This window comes from Cebus imitator, unplaced genomic scaffold (assembly GCF_001604975.1).
Source record: "Cebus imitator isolate Cc_AM_T3 unplaced genomic scaffold, Cebus_imitator-1.0 Scaffold54, whole genome shotgun sequence".
NCBI lineage: Eukaryota > Metazoa > Chordata > Mammalia > Primates > Cebidae > Cebus > Cebus imitator.
The window spans coordinates 5272938-5293466 of record NW_016107369.1 but is presented as its reverse complement, the minus strand read 5'-3'; the positions used below and the strand labels follow the sequence as shown (position 1 = coordinate 5293466).

The window sequence follows — 20529 nt, the reverse complement described above, 5'->3', positions numbered from 1 at the left end:
GTTGCCCAGGCTGGAGTGCAATGGTGTGATCTCGGCTCACCGCAACCTCCGCCTCTCGGGTTCAAGCGATTCTCCTGCCTCAGCCTCCCGAGTAGCTGGGATTACAGGCATGTGCCACCACGCCCGGCTAGAAATGCTTTTTTAAAGAGAACTCCTTTAATTCCCACGGCTGCAACGTTAGTTGAGTCTCTCATTCTTCGCACGCAAATATTTAAATCTAAGTAATTTAAAGAAGTCAGTCAAACTCATAAAGCTTTAACAAGCAGTGGCTTCCAGCCTGGAAGCCAACTGTTCAAGCCCCTAATTGGGACATCCAGGAGCTCTTTACACCCTAATTACAACTCGGAACCCAGACTCACTGCATATCCCGTCCCGTATATAATGCAAAACTTGATTCTGCAAGTTCCTTTCTCGGGCGGTGAAACTTCGAGGTCCTCTCCATGGAGACCTCTGATAAATGCTTAAGTAGTGATCTTTTCTTTCTCGTTTGCATCCATTGCAACGCCTCCGCTGATGGGAAAAACTACTCCCTCCGCTACTGCGGGGAGGGAGTGACGTCACAGAATTAGCTGACCTGTTTTTTCGGGCTTCGGGGACCTAGAAGCCCCGAAGGCCGAGAGTGAATGAGTGGGATGGGGGAGGCTGAGGCTCCTCCTGTCAGGGGCTGAGCCCTGCATCGTGGGCCTGGGCAGGGAGCAGCCTTGACGTCCGGGCTCGGAGCGGTGCGGCTGCCAGCCGACCCTGCGGCGAGAGAGTGGGTGTGTGCGTGGGGAGTCGGCCAAACTTCCTGTCCCGCGCTCGAGCTGCTTCCGGCGGGAGCCGGAAGACGCTGTGTGTGGACGGAATTCGGGACCGACTGACGGCCTGCCGGCTGCCCGGAACTACAAGGTGAGCTCCGAGGTGGGCCCGGCCACACCTGCTCCGCTAGGTAGTACCGTTGAGGGCGGGAGCCAGTACCGGCTACTTGGGGGCTGGGGCCGCGTTCGCCCCGGGAGAGGATGGGGAAATCGCCGCCTTTGGGCATCCTTCCCGGATCTGGCGGGCTCGGGAACGGCTAGTCTGAAGCCCTGTGGCTTCGGCCCTTCCCTTCGCGGGTTTTTAGGGGCGATGTTCCAGCTCCTTTGCTTGGTTTTGGGGGCAGGGACATGGGAACAGTCTGTCCTGAGAAAGCCGGAGTCAGCGAGTCCCCGGGGCGGGGACTCTCGGACTACACCCGCAGTCGGGGCCTGCCTACGGACCTTGGGGCCTTATTACTAAGGCCTTTGTGGTTTTAGGTAGAGGATGCCAGGAGGCCCTCCCCTGAATGTTTCAGTCCAGAGCTATTCTCTCCTTTCATACCACACTTACTTTCTGGGTCTGGAAGAGGGACAGCTGCCTACTTGGCTGGGCTGGGCTGGGCTGCTGGTTTCTCCTTTGCCTGTCAATTGGGGGAGTAGGGGAGAGTGTGCGGGTTGTGAGTGTTTACAGCCTTTATGCATTTCGCGTCAAATTTATCTTCGGAAGTTTCTCAAGATAATCCAGTTTATTAAAAGTTAATCCCACTTGCTCATGAGGCTTGGAAATGCATTTAGGCACCATTTGGAAGTTAAATATTGTTAACTTGGGACTTAAGAATTAGTACTTAGGTTGGCACAAAGGTCAACGCAGCATATTTGCAAGAAATAAAAGAAACATTGGGAAATAAAGTCGGGCATTTTGTTAGGAAGTGAGAAATTGCACTTTGTGTTATCTTAGTGTGGTGCAGAATAAAAGACAACTAAAGTAGCAGTCAGAAGTTAGGTTGTAGTTTTTTACGTTTTGCATCTAAATAGATGTCTAATTTTTGGCAAGTTACTTAATCTCTAACTCTGGGGAGTTTTTCTGTATAAACGAAGGGGATTACCCTTAGGGTTATGATAATTATTCTGAGGCACTGAACTTTGGATAGGAATGACAAGCATTTCTGTTTTAGAAAGGGGAGTTTTAAAGGCGGGTGACCAGTTAGAAGTCAGTTTTAATAGTATAGTAGGAAGTTACTGAGAAACCCAAACAGGGCATTACATAGGGAACAGAGAATCACGAGAATTATTTTAAAATGGAGAATGAGAGAGATTTAAAGACCTAGAATTTGCAACCGAGTGGGAGGAAGATTGGGCGATCATTGAAACAGATAATACAAGAAGAAGAACAGGTTTGGTAAGATAATAATCTGGATTTTGGACATTGTTAGGTTTGAGATGCTATTGGATATACATGTGGAGATACCTAGCAAGCAGAAATGAAGGTTTGGAGTTCAGAAGAGAGGACTAGAGAAAAATGTAGTTATCATTTGTAGTGTCATTCACTCATTATACAAATATTTATTTAGTACCTACCAGGTGCTTACTGGGAAGCTTGTATGGAAGCCTTTAAGCTCATAGTAAACACATTAGAAGTGGGAAGTGACTGGTATTGGGCACAGGATTTCCTTGTGGGGTGATGAAATGTAAAATTGATCGTGGTTTTGGTTGCACAACTCTGAATAAACTAAAGATATTTTAATTGTACTTTTAAAATGAGTCAATAGTATGGTATGTGAATTATATCTTAGTGAAACTAATTTTTAAAAAAGATTTATATTGCAGTTTTGGAAATTTGTTGAGTAAGGAATTGGGAATAGGAATGTTTAATTGCATATTTGCCCTTACACCTGTAGCTAATGTACATGGTACGTTGTTGCTGTGTTAAAGGTGAGATCCCCACGATACACTTGGTAAGATACTGAGTGCTCTAGTACAGATTCTTTTGAATTCAGTTGTGTATCTTAATGCATCCTGCTATTTTCTATTTTATTCATATTTTACACATACAGATCATAAACTTGGGCACCAAAATTGTATGGCAGTGCTTAGTTATAATATGAATACCCACTTTGAGAAACTGCTTATATTAATTTTTAAAGATTACTGAAGCAAAAACCCTGAAATAAAAAGATGTCTTAGATATAAGGGACAGTAAATAGTTGTCTGGTTCCTTAGAGATTTTACAATCCTGGAATCTCAAAGTTGGAGAAACCTTAAGAATGACTTAAACAACAAACATATGGTAATTTCTTGGCTTGTTAAGACAAACTGGAATTGGGGAAGAGGAATTCTTGTTTTTTTTGAGAGTCTCCCTTTGTTACCCAAGCTGCAGTACGGTGGCACGATTGCTGCTCAGTGCAGCCTCGATCTCCTGGGCTAAAGCGATCCTCCTACTCAGCCTCCCGAGTAGCTAGGACCACAGGCATGTGCCACCATGAGAAGCTAATTGGAAATTTTTTGTTATTGTTTAAATAGGGTCTCACTGTGTTACCTAGGCTGGGAAGAGGAATTCTTAAGCCATGGAGATTCAAGATCAAACCTAGAATATATAGTAATATTCAAGCCAGTGATTCCTGTGTACCTCCTCTGTGGGTGGGAGTCCTGGCTTTGCAACTTAATAACTTAGTAATTAAGTAATATACTGAGCCTTGGTTCCTTCCTCACTAAGTAAAGGGATGGATAAATCATATGAAGCTGTTGCAGTGCTTGAATAAGAAAAATGTGTGTGGAAGGAAAAGTCAGGGATTTATGATACTTCATGTGGGAAACTTGAAAGGAGCATTTCCATTTATATCTTGTAAATGGTTACTTCTTTACAATGAAAAATGAGGATTTCAGGCAGCTAGAAGGAGAGAGGGAGGAACCAACAGGAAAAAAAAAAAAGAAAACATTTATTCAGGTACTTCTTTTTTTTTGAGACGGAGTCTTGCTTTGTCGCCCAGGCTGGAGTGCAGTGATGTGATCTCAGCTCACTGCAACCTCCATCTCCCGAATTCAAGTGATTCTCCTGCCTCAGCTTCCTGAGTAGCTGGGATTACAGGCACCTGCCACATGCCTGGCTAATTTTTGTATTTTTAGTAGAAACAGTTTTGTCATATTAACCAGACTGGTCTCAAACTCCTGACCTCAGGTGATCTTCCTACCTCGGCTTCCCAAAGTGTTAGGATTACAGGCGTGAGCCACTGCGCCTGGCCTAAGTGCCCTCTTGATTGAAAATATACCCATCCTGGATACGGTTTACACTGTATAATTATTTATAGTAGTGCTCCCAATTTTAGCAACAATTGTTTCAAATAAAATGGACTCACACTCCAAAATCCTGAAAAGAAACTAAGCTTTAAGAAAGTAAGAATTTAAATTATAGGGAGTCGCTGGGCACAGTAGCTCATACCTGTAATTCCAGCACTTTGGGAGCCAGAGGTAGGCGGATCACCTGAGGTTGGGAGTTCGAGACCAGCCTGACCAACATGGTGAAACCCCATGTCTACTAAAAATACAAAATTAGCTGGGCCTGGTGGTGCAAGCCTGTAATCCCCGCTACTTGGGAGGCTGGGGCCAGAGATTTGCTTGAGCCCAGGAGGCGGAGGTTGCTGTGAACCAAGACCATGCTACTGTACTCCAACCTAGGCAACAAGAGTGAAACTCTGACCCAAAATAAATAAAATAAATTATAAGGAGAGAACAGCTGCATCAGGGTCCCGAGAATACTATATTTGGGAAAGACTCTTCAAATTTCAACTTCTTCTTTAATGTAATTTTTAGAATTATCAAAACAATATGGTTGCCTTTTAGAAAAGTCAGAAAATTGAGAAAAGAAAATTAAGTCACACCAGCATACCACACAGTATAGCTACTGTCATAGCTATATGAATCCCCTTTTACTTTTTCTGATGCTTATTATAACTAGTTTTAATAATGGCAAGTGTATAGTTTTGTATTTTATTTTTATAATCTTTTTTGAGACTGAGTCTTGCTCTGTCAACCAGGCTGGAGTGCAGTGGCATGATCTCAGCTCACTGCAACCTCTGCCTCCCGGGTTCAACTGATTCTCCTGCCTTAGCCTCCAGAGTAGCTGGGATTACAGGCGCATGCCACCACGTCCAGCTAATTTTTGTTTTTGGTAGAGACGGGTTTCACCATGTTGGTCAGGCTGGTCTCAAACTCCTAACCTAAGGTGATTCACCGGCCTTGGTCTCCCAAAGTGTTGGGCTGGGATCCACTGCGCCTGGCCTTATTTTTATAGTTTAACATGTCAGTCATCTGCTGTTGCATTGTCTTCATAGCGTTTGTTTGTTTGTTTTTTGAGATGGAGTCTCACTCTGTCGCCCAGGCTGGAGTGTGATGGTTCGATCTTGGCTCACTGCAGCCTTCACCTCCTGAGTTCAAGGGATTCTCCTGCCTCAGCCTCTTGAGTAGCTGGGATTACAGGTGCCTGCCACCATGCCCAGCTACTTTTTGTATTTTTAGTAGAGATGGGTTTTCACCATGTTGGCTAGGCTGGTCTTGAACGCCTGACCTAAAGTGATCCACCTGCTTCAGCCTACCAAAGTGCTGGGATTACAGGTGTAAGCCACCATGCCCAACCATTCATAGCATATTTTGAAGTGACAGTGCTGTATTTCATCAACCATTCCCTAATTGGGGTGTGTGTGTGTATATACACGTACATACATGCATGCATTGCTTCTAGTTTATTATTACATAGGATAAGATGGACATCTTTGGACATAGTTATATCCATATTTAAGATAGTTTCTTAGAATAGATTATTACAGGTTGAAATACTGCATCAAAGCATAATATTTTTATGGGTTTTGATGCCTGTTGAGCTTGTTGTATTTTAAAACAAGTGTTTTGGTTTGAATTCTTTATTTGCTTGCTTGTTGTGATTTTTTGGATATGTGAAGAAGTGCCTTTATGTAGCTGTGTTTTCCCACTGCTCTTAATGCCCCCTCTCTCTTTTTTACCCCTATTCTAGGTTAAATTGATTACCTACCTAGTACAACATCTTACAGGAAGAGCATAGTATTTCCTAGAGGAATATGAACATAACAGGAAGGTATCATTGGCTCTGAATTAAATTTGAACTTGTCCCCTGAATAGCTACAGGTTTTGGAAGCTGAATCAATGTTATCAGATGAGTTAGAATCCAAACCAGAGGTGAGCCCAGTCAGCTTGTTTCCTTTTCTTTTGGTGGGCTGTATTTCAAAGTTTATTTTTAGTTTAGGGGTCAGCAAATGTTTTCTTTAATGGGCCAGATAATAAATGTTTTAGGTTTTATAAGCTATATGGTTTTGATTGTTGCTAAGTATTTTTTCAAAGATTTAAAAATTATATTTTTATCTTTTGTGATTGTTTTTATATTTGTTTTTCAGTATATGTAAAATCGTTATGCATTTAGATAATTATGTGATAAAATCTTATAAATAAAAATATATGTTTATATATATATATTTTCATAAATATAAGATATATGTGATGAATAGGTGTATACATATATAAATATTTACTACCACAAATTCTTTTTATTTTATATATATCTGTAAGTATTTTCTTTCTAAATGTGATTAGGGGATTTAAACATTTTTTGTTGTTCCCTTTTCTTATTTAAATTTAGCACTTCTGTGTTGTAGAGTGGTTACTGATTTTAGAATCAGATTACTTAAATTTGAGGACTGCCATTGTGCCTAACTAGTCATGTGACCTTAGACAAGTCACGTAATGTCTTCCATTTGATTCCTCAGCTCTAAAATACACCTTAAATCTTACTGTGTTAATGCGATGATTGAATGAGCCAGTACACAGAAAAGTGCTTTGTAAAATGTAATCAATATGATGCAGTTGCTTTTTTTAAGTCATTATTTTAAAATATAATTATTTTTTATCATTTCTCTATTTGACAGATGGTGGCAGACGTTAACTTAATCACAGTGAAGTGTCACTTAGCAATAGAGATACATGCTAAGAAATAGGACATTAGGTGATTTCATTATTATGCAAACGTGTTAGAGTATACTTACACAAACCTGGATGATTTAGCCTGCTACACTCCTAGGCCGCAAACCTATACAACATGTTACTGTACTGAATACTGTGGGCAATTGAAACACAGTGGTAAACATTTGTGTATCTAAACATATCTAAGCATGGAAAAAGTACGGTAAAAATAGGGTATTACAGTCTTAGGGGACCATCAGCCTATATGTAGCCTGTTAACGGAAATGTCATAATACAGCACATGACTTTATATAACAGCCATTCTCTAGAAAGAGAACTTGATAAAATAACTTTAGATATTATGTTGTTTAGTTTTTTTTTGAATATGGATGAGAGACTAGTGAACAGTCTTAATTATACTACCTTTTGGTAAATTCAGAGGTTTAGATACTTTTCTAACAACATGTGTTTCTCAGTGTTGTCTTTTTTCCCCCTAGCTCCTGGTACAGTTTGTTCAGAATACGTCCATCCCACTGGGACAGGGGCTAGTAGAATCAGAAGCTAAAGATATTACTTGTTTGTCCCTCCTTCCCGTGACTGAAACCTCAGAATGCAGTCGGCTAATGTTACCAGGTAAAAATTAAGATCACTAGAAGAGATAGGATAAAGAAGTCTTAAGAACTTAGCCTACTCTATGTTACTGCTGTAATGAATATATCACTTAATAACTGACTGGTAAAAATTAGGAGTCATGGAGAAAAAGCAATCATGAAATCATTAGTGCATTGGTAGTTTAAGCCATAGGAACATAGATGATCACCCAGAGAGTGTGAGAATGGGGGAAAAAAGGCCAAGACAAAACTGTGGAACTTATATTTAAGGTACAGGGTAGGGCAGGAGAACCTGTAAAGGAGGGAAGAAACAAAGATTAGAGTAGTTATGGCCAGGCACAGTGGCTCATGCCTGTAATCCCAGCACTTTGGGAGGCTGAGGCAGGAGGATTGCTTGAGCCCAGGAGATTGAGACCAGCCTGGGCAACATGGCAAGACCTCGTCTCTACAAAAAATTAGAAATTAGCTGGGCATGGTAGTGTGTGCCTATAGTCCTAGCTGCTTAGGAAGCTGAGGTGGGAAGATTACTTGAGCCCAGGAGTTTGAGGCTGCAGTAAGCCATGATTGTGCCACTGCACTCCATCCTGAGTGGACAGAGCAAGATACTGTCTAAAAAAAATAGTAATAATAAATATATATATATATATATGCAATGAATAATTAAGGAAATGAAAAAAGAACAGCATGTCCATCTTCCCTTAGAATAACTGTTATCATAAAGATGGAAGATAACAAGTGTTGACGAAGATATGGAGAAAAGGGAACGTAAAGTATTTTAGACATACAAATATAGATATAAATGAAAACCCAAATACTTGCCTCCCAGGTCATAAAACACAGTATTACAGGCTGGTTGTATGCCTATAGTCCCAGTACTTTGGGAGGCCGAGGCGGGTGGATCACTTCAGGTCAGGAGTTCGAGACCAGCCTGGCTGGTGAAACCCTGTCTCTACTAAAAGTACAAAAGTTAGCCAGGCATGGTGGCATAGAAAAAATACCACAGCCTGAGAAACAGCCAGAGGTTAAAAGGTAATGGCAAAAACTGCAATAGCTTTTGTACCAACCTAACATAAAAGTTAAGGAGAGAGAACTCTCTCCAAGAAAAATAAAATGTAGATCTTATTCTTGAGTTAGTATTCATTGTATAGCTATATTTTTCAAGGAAAAAGTACTGATTTCTGGCCTCAAAAAGGACTAAATTCTGTAATGTCCTAATGTGAATGGTTGGTTATTCACCAACCATTACTGCCAAGTGACAGAGGATTCTGTTCCTCACTTTTTGGCTGACTGCCTTTAGAACTTAAAGCCATCTCTCTGTTCTTCTGTGAGACAAAGTTTTTATTTGTATAATGAGAATGCTGTCTACTCCTATAACAATGTTAGCTTCCAAGAGATGTTGGGTGCTGTGTATCAAAATGGTGAGCTCCTGAAAATAGGTGCTACATAAAGCTGTGGTATTTTCCCTTTACTAGATGATACTACAAATCATTCCAACTCCTCCAAGGAGGTCCCTTCCTCAGCTGTTTTGAGAAGCCTTCGGGTGAATGTTGGTCCAGACGGAGAGGAGACGAGGGCTCAAACTGTACAGAAATCCCCGGAGTTTTTATCCACTTCAGAGTCTTCTAGCTTGTTGCAAGATCTACAGCCAAGTGATAACACTTCTTTTATTCTTCTGAACCTAACAAGAGCAGGTATTCTTTGCCTTTTTTGAGTTCTCATGCCTAAGAAAAAAATTAGGGGTGGGGCATATTTAACTTAGTCAGACTTAAAATAGAAAGAAGCTTTATTATTTTATTATTTTGGAGAATTGCTTTGTCTGGTGACCACTTGAATCTGTAGAGGGAGAGGGAGGACTCTAGTATGACTCTATGACTCATATCTTGTTTAGGAAATTAGGTAGTGCCGTTTACTGAGATAGCACAGGAAGAACAGGCTTGGGGGGAAGTGATTATTTCCAATTTGTGCCTATTTATGTTGAGATTTTGGAGGGACATTCAGGAGGACGTGTTCTTTTAGGGAGTTAGAAACAGGAATCCAGAGTTCTAGAAAGGTCAGTTCTGGTGCTTATCAGCATTCAGGAAATGTGTGAAACAATGAGCATGGACTCTTTGATTCAAGAAAGTCTGAAGCATAAACAGAAAAGAAGGCAAGTCTGGGACCCTGAAAAAAAAACATTTAAGGGGGCAACAGAAGAACAGGAAGGAGCAGCTGGAAGGGGATGAAGAGAACTAGGAGAGAATGGTAACGGGGAAGCCAAGGGAAGAAGTTTTAAGGCAGAAAAGATACTAAATCATGCCAAATATTATATCATAGGCTTATTAGTGAGATGAAGTGTGTTTCTGGTGACCTAGCAAGAGCAATTTTTACTGTGGTAGCTGAGGTAGAGGCCAGAGTTAAAGAGATGGGGAATGTAAGACAGTAGAAGAACACTTGTTCAAGAAACTTGACTTTAAAGGAACAGGGAAGAAGGTAATATCTAGAGAAGCACTTGGGGTGTTCTCTTCTTTTAAGGCGAGAGACTTGAGTTAGGACATATTTAAAGACTGTAGGGAAATGCTGGCTGTTGGAACCAGTTGCAAATGGGAGAGAGGAGAAAACTGAAGTATATATGGGGAGATAATTGAAGAATGAGAATGAAATATTGTAGGTGGAGGTTAGTCTCCTTGGCCAAGAAAGACAGCTTTGCCTCTGCAACCAGAGGAAAGTTAACGACAAGCCTGCAGGCTAAAGGTAGAAAGGTGATAGCCTACTCTTCAATGAGAAGTTTGAGGTAAAAGGTGAAGGTCTGGAATAGCCTATGTAGGACATGGAGAGTTTTTGAGCCAGGGCAAATAAAAAGCGTGGTTGCTAACTTTTCATGTAATTTGTTTCTTCCAGGTCTGGGCTCTTCAGCTGAGCACTTAGTGTTTGTACAGGATGAGGCAGAAGATTCAGGGAATGATTTTCTCTCCAGTGAGAGCACGGACAGTAGCATTCCATGGTTCCTCCGGGTTCAGGAATTGGCCCATGACAGTTTGATTGCTGCTACTCGTGCACAGCTGGCAAAAAATGCAAAAACCAGCAGCAATGGTGAGGCCTGTCGGCATTTTCTTGCCACTACTATGTGCAAAGAGATTTGGTAATGCAGTGGCTGCTTTGAGTTGTATGTAATTCAAGTTATTTTATTGATGAGAGCAGAAGGCTAGAAATCTGTAAATTGTTTAAATTTTGTTTTCTGTAAAATAGCTTGGCCATGCCAGATTTATGTCCAAAATCAACTAGTATTCTGAATTTTCAACTTTAATGTACAGAGCCCCTTTTAAAGAAAAAATAATACACGTCTTGGGGTTTGAATTGTTTTTATTGTAATGTCCCTTAAATATGCAAAAACAGAAATTCTGTGTAAACCTTATATACCTAGAGCTCTTATACCATCATGAAATCGAAACAGTTATCAGTTAATAGAAATAAAACTACCAAACCCATGAAAATAAAAATAATATTAAGTCATTGTGGCAGAGGATTATCTAAATTGCTGTTCATGGCAGTTTATCAATTAGGTATGATGTTTTTAATGCCTTTTCTTTTCAGTTCAGCATGCCTGTACTACTTACTCTGTGCCACTTTTCTCTGTTCTGGTAATTTTCAAAGTATTGTCACTGGATTGTTGATGTCATGTGGGAACTGAGAAATGCAAACTCTGAGGCCCATGCCAGACCTACTGAGTCAAAAACTTGGTTCTGATTCGTGTTAAAGCTTGAGAACCACGGTTCTAATCAAACCACTGCAGAATCTTTGCTTATGTAGCATGTTATTAATACTTTTTTAGGTCTGCCTCTGTATTTTCTCATTAACATGTGACGACTCAATACTACATGGTTCAGTGCTATCATTATGACAAACTAAGCTTAAACACAGTACACAGCTGTTTGGAGTTTATGCAGATGATCTAGTATATGCTTATTATTTTTTGATTACTATTCAAATGAAAATAAAAAGTTAAATTTCTCATAGAGAACTAGAGTTTTCTGTGAATATTTTGAAACATGTAATTTTTTTTGGTCTTTTTTTTTTTTTCCTTTTTGTGGAAAATGGAGTTTTGCTGTATTGCCCAGACAGGTCTCAAACTCCTGGACTCAGGTTCTCCTCCTGCCTCTGCCTTCCTAAGTCCTGGGATTATAGATGTGAGCCACCATGCCCAGCCAAACTCTAAACTTCTTTTTGTTTTCAAAATACTTAGTTCTGTTTATGACTACCATAGTGGTACTTAGAATGGTTCATTTTACTGTTTTGGTGGGACCTTTAAAGTTCAGATTCTTCCTGAGATGTATGTGCCAATCTCTGGATGCTAAAACCTTCAGCATTTCCTCTTGCATTGAAGAAATAGTGCCATATTTGCTGGTGAGAAGCAGTGTAGGGAGGGGAGTTTCCAATTTAGAATCTGGGGCGTGGGATCTAGGCCTGGCATCATCATTTACTGGTTCCCTCCCTTGGGCAGTTTAACCTCCCTTAGCTTCAATTTTCTTAAAATCTGAACAAAGAGATCAGGCAGCTTACCTGATTGACTTGCTATGGAGATTATATAACATTCTGTCTGGGAAATGCTATAATCAGCAAAGCATTGTGTGGATGTTTTTCTCACTCTCAAAATATGTTGCCTTTACTATCTTAAGAACTACCATGTATGCCTAAATATTATATCTCCCCAAATATAAGACAGTCTTTCATTTTTCAACAAAGTAATCCCCTAAACACCTTTTTTTTTTTTTTTATAAGTTAATTCTGCAAACTTTTACACATGTAGATAAAATTAACATTGTAGGTTGCTATTTGGAAACTTTATGATTTTGGTTATACATACACATTTTATTTTATTTTTGAGATCAAGTCTCACTCTGTCACCCAGGCTGGAGTGCAGTGGTGCAATCTCGGCTCATTGCAAACTCCGCCTGCCGGAACCAAGCAAGTCTCTGCCTCAGCCTCCCAAGTAGCTCGGAATACATGTACATGCCACCATGACTGGCTAATGTTTGTATTTTTGGTAGACACAGGGTTTCACCGTGTTGGCCATGGCTGGCCTCAAACTCCTGACCTCAGGTGGTCCACCTGCCTTGGCCTCCTGCAGTGCTGGGATTACAGGCATGAGCCACCGCACCTGGCCTTACATATACATTTTAAATCATATGAAATATATCAATATTGCTTTCACCCACTAACACAAGCTTGTCCAACTCACAGCCTGTGGGCCACATGTAGCCCAGCATGCCTTTGAAAACGTTCCAACACAAATTCATAAACTTTCTTAAAACATCATGAGGGGTGTGTGTGTGTGTGTGTGTTTTAAAGCTCACCGGCTATCGTTAATATATTTTATGTGTGGTCCAAGACAATTCTTTCATTGTGGCTGAGGGAAGCCAAAAGATTGGACACCCTTGCCCTAACATGTAATGAAATTATTTTATTCAGTATTTTAATTCATTTCTAACATAAATATCTTTGGCATTGTCAACACTGAAGTCATTTTGTGAGTCCTCTAGCATAGTGTTTTGGAGCACATTATCTTCACTTAAAATCTAAGTTTGAAATACAGAAATGTCTTAATTTTGCATAAGATGTATATGAGATCAGCAAAGGCCTTTGGGCCAAATCCCCTTTTTATAAAGTTTTATGGGAACATAGGTATGCACATTACTTACAGATTGTCTAAGGCTGCTACTGTGGCAAAGCTGAGTAGTTGTAACAGAAACCTAGTGGCAGCTGGGTGCAGTGGCTCATGCTTGTAATCCCAGTACTTTGGGAGGCCAAGGTGGGCAGATCACTGGAGGTCAGGTGTTCAGGACGAGCCTGGCCAACATGATAGAACTCAAATATACTCTTTTCTGAGGGTTTCTTTTTTTAGGGAAAAATTTGCCTTATATTTATTTGAGCATATATTGATTATCTTCATTGTTGAACAGAAGGAGTTTCAGTGATTTCTTAGCCTTGCCTTATTCCATGTATTCATTTTTTCCTGTTTTATGATTATATCAATATTATATTTACAAAACTGAATGCAGAAAGCCCCTCTATCACTGATTCGATCTCTGTATTAGCATGATGTTTTTGGCCTGTGCAGTGGCTCACGCCTGTAATCCCAGCACTTTGGGAGGCCAAGGTGGGTGGATCTTTTGAGCTCAGAGGCCCTCCTGGGCAAGATGGCAAAACACAATTTCTACAAAAAAAAAAAAAAATACAAAAAATTAGCCGGGTATGGTGATGTGCACCTGTCTCTAGTCCCAGCTACTTGGGAGGCTGAGGTGGGAGGATCACCTGAGCCAGGAAGGTTGAGGTTTCAGGGAACCGAGATCATGCCGCTAGATTCCAGCCTGGGCAACAAAATAAGACCTTTTTAATTTAAAAGAAAAAAGCATGATGTTTTAACAGACATTTCATTAGAAATCAGTTAGCTGGAGCTCTGGGGTTGGTGGGAAGATTCTTTCATGGCATGTGAATTTTTGCGCTACATGTGTAGTATTTTAAGTAAACACGTTTTTAAAAACCTTGGGACAATATTAAAGAAAAAGTTAATAGTAACTAGCAGAAAACATCCTAGGTTCTGCTGTGACCTTGGAGCAATTAGTTTTATGACTAGTATTTGGTAAAGTATAACAAGGAGGACATTAATAGATGGGACAGAAACTGCCTTTGATTAACCATCAGGTTCCAGTGATTGTGATAGGTACAACATGCATATTCTCTTTTGGCTGTTGAGGGAGAAATTTGGAGACACAAATCTTATTGCTAAGGTATATTTGTGGAAAGATATACTGCCTGCGTATGCACATAGCAGAATTAAATGACTATTGATTTTTTTTCCTCTATTGATGTTCAAGTATTTCTTGAAGAAAGTGAAGGAAAAGGACCACCACCTGCTAATCTGGAATTTATATAATATTTAAGTAACTGATTTCATTTACATTTAAGGGAAGCACTTTGTATTCTTCTCCTCACCTCTCTTCTGTTGAACAAAACTCCAGTAGATATTTTCTCTTACTTTTTAAAATGTGGTTAGAAATTTAAATCATCTGAGTTTTTGTATTCCTTAAGTATTTTATAACAAAAGGAGAATGGTACAGGAAATTGGAAGATGGTTCTTAGTTTCCAGAATGATAGGAAATGGCCAAATTCATTCAGAAGATGGAAATCTAAAAATGGCCATCTGTCAAAGAAATCAGCTGTAAGCCCACACTGGGCTAGAATGACTGCTTCTCATTAAAATACAATGGGTTTTTTTTGTTTTTTTGTTTTTGAGACAGGGTCTTAACTCTTGCTCAGGCTGGAGTGCAGTGGTGCAATCTTAGCTCACCGCAGCCTCCGCCTCCTGGACTCAAGCAAAATACAGTGTTGTTACTACTCAGAACATTACCATCTTTGTAGCACCCCATTCTGGGTGTTGCTATCCCTGCTTCTCCACCAAACTATAATGCAGAGTGGGTTTAATTCTGCCTTTTAAGATTTCTAATAGCAAACCATTTTGGATATTTCTTATATTTGTCAAAGAGGCCTAGTCTTGTGAAACAAAGTATGATAGTGTTTGGTAGTTTTTCTGGAGTAAGGGGATGAAGATGTAGAGTACTTGTGTTTCTGTTGTTTTATTATATCTGTTTATTTTTTGAGACAGAGTCTTGCTTTGTCACCCAGGCTGGAGTACAGTAATCACAGCTCACTATAGCCTCAGCCTTGGAGCCTCAACTATAGGCCCGTTTGTTTGTGTTTGTTTGTTTGTGTTTTGTTGAGATACGGTTTCGCCATGTTGCCCAGGCTAGTCGGAACTCCTGGGCTCAAGCAGTCCTCCCACCTTGGCTTCCCAAACTGCTTGGGATTATGGGCATGAGCACCACACCTGGCCAAGTTTCTACTGTTAAGTGCATACAAAGAGAACTGGGGAAGATGAAGATAGATAACTGATTAATGATCACTAGAAGATAGATAACTGATTAATGATCACTAGGAGTAAAATATAAGAGCTTTATTATTTGAGCCTATGTATCTTAGTAGGATCCTTCCCTGGATTCTAAACATGTGACTCTGTTATAGGAGAAAATGTCCACCTTGGTTCTGGTGATGGACAACCCAAAGATTCTGGGCCCCTTCCTCAAGTGGAAAAGAAGCTCAAGTGTACAGTTGAAGGCTGCGACCGGACATTTGTATGGCCAGCTCACTTTAAATACCACCTCAAGACTCATCGGTGAGCAAATCTGAGATCTCATATTTGGATATACATTGATGCAAAAGTTGATTCTTCAGAGGAACTTGTCCCTCAGGTTGACAGAATACAGCAAAGTAGGGACTCCAGTTAACTTCTGGTTAAGATGTCTTTTTTTCCTTAATAGAAAGATTTGCATTGTCTCATTTATCTCATTCTTGATAAGTATTTAATGAGACATTTGGGACCTAAAGGCCTTAAACCATGAGTTCTCAGGTTTCATTATAAAACATAGTTCCTTTGAGAACTTAAAAGTAACAAATAAGCATGGGCCCCTTCCTTTAACCTATGAAATCAGTTTGAGGGGTGGTGCTAGGCATCTGTAGTTTTTTGTTTGATTTTTTTTTTAAGAGACTGGGTCTCACTTTGTCACAAAGGCTGGAGTGCAGTGGTACCATCATAGCTTACTGCAGCCTCAAACTCCTGGACTCAAGTAATCTTCCTACCTCAGCCTCAGTTGATATTACAGACTTGCACCACCACACCTGGCTAATTTAAAAAATTTTGTTTAGAGGCAAGGTCTCGCTGTTTTGCCCAAGCTGTTCAAACTCCTGGGCTCTAGTAAGCTTCCTGCCTCAGCCTTCTGAGTAGCTGGGATTATAGGCGTGAGCCTAGCTATAGTTTCACAAAGTCTTCAGCTGATTCTGATGTATCCATTTTTTGGACTTATTGTTTGCCTTGAGAGTCAATAGGAGTTTTGATTTGCCATCTCTAGCAAAGTGTATTTTCAGATATTTTTGCTTATGTGATTATTTTTGCAGAAATGACCGCTCCTTCATCTGTCCTGCAGAAGGTTGTGGGAAAAGCTTCTATGTGCTGCAGAGGCTGAAGGTACACATGAGGACCCACAATGGAGAGAAGCCCTTTATGTGCCATGAATCTGGCTGTGGTAAGCAGTTTACTACAGCTGGAAACCTGAAGAACCACCGACGTATCCACACAGGTGTGTGTAGCACCAACATTCCCTTGGGCAGTCTATTCCTTGGCTCTGCATGTTTGCCTATCCTTAGGAAAAACTCAAGTGGGAATAGACATGAAGGTCTGGGGTCGTTGCTAGAACTCTGAAGATCGGATTTCTTTTTCAAATGACTTGTGGCACTTATAATAACATTTATTGTATTTTTAGCTGTGTGTGTAGCGTGGACAATGTTGATTTCTGTCTCTAGGAGCCAGACCTGTAGGAAGAGTTATAAGACCTTCTCAGACAACAATTATGTGGGGAGATGTGGACAAAATCAGTCTGTGTTCAAATCTTTTTGAACACTGTACAGTTTTTAATTTGGAGCAGTAACATTTATTGAGTCACACAAATCATACAGAACATGTTCTAGTCACTAAATGGGGTAGGGTGGGTAAAAATACAAAAGATAAGATATAATCCCTGACTTTCTTGTTAGAACCTTACAACATGACAAACAGAATAGGGAAGTGAATTATTCTGGGTCACACAGCATGTTAATATCTAAGGAGCAAAATAAAGATTCCTTGACTCTTAGTCTAAGAGTCTAAGAGTGAGCCAGGAGTGGTGGCACATGTCTGTAATTCCAGCTACTTGGGAGGCTGAGGCAGGAGAATTGATTGAACCTGGCCGGCAGGCAGAGGTTGCAGTGAGCCAAGATTGCGCCATTGCACTCCAGACTGGGCAATAAGAGCAAAACTCCGACACACACACAAAAAAGAAGAGTCTAAGGGTGATTTTACAAGCCACTTGGTCCAGCATGTGCTAGTCTCTAGCCAAAGTGTAATCACTGAACCCAGACCACTCTTAGAATGTGTAACTGTTCTTCCCCACTTTCTTGTCACTTTCACTGATTCTTCTTTCTTGATTCTTGCATTGGTAAAATGACAGTGGTAAAAATTAAAAGGCATATATATATACTTTTTTTTTTTTTTTTTTACAGAGTTTCGCTCTCGTTACCCAGGCTGGAGTGCAATGGTGTGATCTCTGCTCACTGCAACCTCCGCCCCGTGGGTTCAAGCAATTCTCCTGCCTCAGCCTCCAGAGTAGCTGGGACTACAGGCGTGCGCCACCATGTCTAGCTAAATTGTATTTTTAGTAGAGATGGGGTTTCACCATGTTGACCAGGATGGTCTCCCATCTCTTGACCTGGTGATCTGCCTGCCTTGGCCTCCCAAAGTGTTGGGATTATAGGCGTGAGCCACCTCGCCCGGCCTTATTTTTGTTTTTTTAATTAGTCAAGTGCAGTAGTGACAAGAGGGGAAAAAGTAAAGCAAGGCACTTGATCTGTAACTGACTATGAACATCAGTTATCACTACCTTCAGATCAGCCCATTCTTGTAGCATTTGATAACACTGAACATCTTAAAATGCTTTCCTTCTTTCTTATATATTTATTTATTTTTGAGAGAGTCTTATTCTGTCATCCAGGCTGGAGTACAGTGACGTGATCTCAGCTTACTGCAACCTCTGCGTCCTGGGTTTCAAGCGATTCTCATGCCTCAGCCTCCCAGTAACTGGGATTATAGGCATGCACCACCATGCCCAGACAATTCTTGTATTTTTAGTAGGGGTTTTGCCATGTTGGCTAGGTTAGTCTGGAACTCCTGAACTCAAGTAATCCACTGACCTCGCCCTCCCAAAGTGCTGGGATTACATGTGTGAGCCACCACGCCCAGATTTAAAATTCTACTTCAATGAATGACTACTTCAAAATATGACCAGATTTTCCCATTTTTCTTTTTTTTCTTTCTAATTCTTGCTAGTTTTTAATCTCTGTTAATCTCTGAATTGTTCACCAGTTTCAGAATTCCTTGTTCCTTCTTTTTTACTCAGTGTACTCTCTTGTCATAATCTCAGGCCTCAATTTAATTATTTCTTCCTAATAATCTAAATGTCAATAATAATTAATATGATAATAAAATTAGCATTTATCAACTCCAAAGCTCTTCTAAGGATTTTATTTTCAAATGCTGCCAACTCAGTTTATCTCACACGTCAAAACTGACCTCAAATCTTTATTAGTAGTAATGATAGTAATTAAAGCTGCAATTAAGGTCAGGCACAGTGGTTCACACTTGTAATCCCAGCACTTTGGGAGGTCAAGGCAAGCAGATCACTTGAGGGCAGGTGTTCAAGACCAGCCTGGCCAACACAGCAAAACCTTGTCTCTACTAAAAATACAATTAGCCAGGTGTGGTGCTGGGTGCCTGTAATCCTAGCTACTTGGGAGACTGAGGCAAGAGACTTGCTTGAACCCGGGAATTGGAGGTTGCAAGTAAGCTGAGATCGCACCACTGCACACTCCAGCCTGGGAGAAACAGCGAGACTCTTATCTCAAAAAAAATTTTCTTTTGGCAGTGGCTCATGCCCATAATCCCAGCACTCTGTGGGGCTGAGGCAGGTGGATCACCTGAGGTCAGGAGTTCGAGACTAGCCTGACCAACATGGTAAAATGCCGTCTCTATTCAAAATACAAAAATTAGCCAGGCGTGGTGGCACATGCCTGTAATCCCAGCTGCTAGGGAGGCTGAGGCAGGAGAATTGCTTGAACCCAGGAGGCGGAGGATGCAGTGAGCCGAGATTGAGCCATTGTACTCCAGACTAGGCAACAAGAGTGAAACTCCTTCAAAAAAAAAAAAAAAAAAAATTAAAGAAAGCTGCTAATTCAGTGGCTTACTATGAGGGCTTACTATGTGCCAGGCACTATGCTGAATATTTACCTGGTATTATCTTATTTAATCCTGAAACTGTATTGTCTCCATTTTATAGATGAAAAGGGGATTTTTAGAGCAATTAAATACCTTCCCAGTACAAATAAGTGGTAGGGCCAGGATTTGAAGTCAGGATTGGATTAATAGACCCCAAAGGCCATGTTTTTCACCATTTTGCTGCATTGCCTTTTAAACCCCTTCCTTCTCCTGCGTCCCTTATTCCAGCAAAATAACCATCCTCTCAGTTTCCAAATAGGCGGGTATGTTCTCTAACCAGCTTGATGCAGAGATTAAACTTTTTCTAAATCCTTTTTGTGTTTTTAGTCTTTAGCTCATCTTTTGAAACATTTGACCTTGTTATTACTAAAATTTTCTGTTTTCTTGACATTTGTTTTGTCACGTACATTAGTGTATTGTTCATTCTTTCAATAACTTTTGAGTACCTAGCATTCTGGGGGTAGGGATGAGTATACAAATAAGCATTGAAAAAAGTTACTGTTGGAGAATCACAAACATTAAGCTGTTTGGTATAGTCTAAAAGAATAGTATATCTGGCAGTGCTGTTTCCTCCTAGCAAGCTCAGCTCCGGTATTGTCACCATGCCATATTACTTGCCATTTTCTGAACTTGTCCTGGGCACTCTTAGTTTCAAAGCTCTGCTCACACTGTTCCTTGTGCTTGAAATGTCCCTCCATCCTTGTCATCTTTTAGATGAACTCAAATTCAGCTGCTTTCAAAAATACTGCAGCGGAGCACTTTTTCTTCTATTTATGAATACATTTGTCTGTCTCACACTAGCCTGTGACCCTTGGAGGATAGAGACTGCATCTTTTTTCTTTGTTTGTTTTGATTTTTTTTAAGACACGGTCTCTCTCTGTAGCCCAGGCTTGAGCCTAGGAATTTGAGATCAGCCTGGGAAACATAGTGAGACTCCGTCTCCAAAAAAATTATACTTTTAGATGGATCTAGAAACTGAGTCTTAAAATTGTTATAAGTTAAAAATCCTGACAGCATATACAGTATTAATCTTGATATCCTCAGAGGGTGGGAATCACTGAAGAAGTTAGGTCACTGCAACTCTCCAGCTCTTGGGCCAGGAGGGAGAAGAAGTATGAAGCTCAGAGGCAGCCATTTTAAGGAAGAGGGCAAGGCTGTCTGGTGGGATGTATACTAAAAGATCACTGAGGCCGGGCGCGGTGGCTCACACCTGTAATCCCAGCACTTTGGGAGGCCAAGGCGGGTGGATCACAAGGTCAAGAGATCA

At 40.6% G+C, this 20529-nt stretch overlaps 1 protein-coding gene across 5 annotated transcripts in view; it reads left to right on the top strand.

The window, feature by feature from the left end:
• Positions 1-208: 208 nt before the first annotated feature.
• Positions 209-20529, top strand: part of ZNF410 (zinc finger protein 410) — a 45054-nt gene continuing 24733 nt past the window's right edge. For 3 of the 5 annotated variants that reach the window (XR_001825270.2, XM_017528689.2, XM_017528687.2), the window contains exons 1-7: positions 209-888; positions 5800-5981; positions 7256-7391; positions 8842-9060; positions 10247-10438; positions 15425-15575; positions 16355-16536. Coding sequence is in view for 4 of the 5 variants with exons in the window: in XM_017528689.2 (XP_017384178.1) it covers positions 5949-5981; positions 7256-7391; positions 8842-9060; positions 10247-10438; positions 15425-15575; positions 16355-16536 (913 nt within the window). In the remaining variant the exon portion in view is untranslated. Of the gene's footprint in view, positions 889-3296; positions 3447-5799; positions 5982-7255; positions 7392-8841; positions 9061-10246; positions 10439-15424; positions 15576-16354; positions 16537-20529 lie in introns of all 5 variants that reach the window. The other 2 variants (XM_017528688.2, XM_017528690.2) reach the window with 2 other exon arrangements.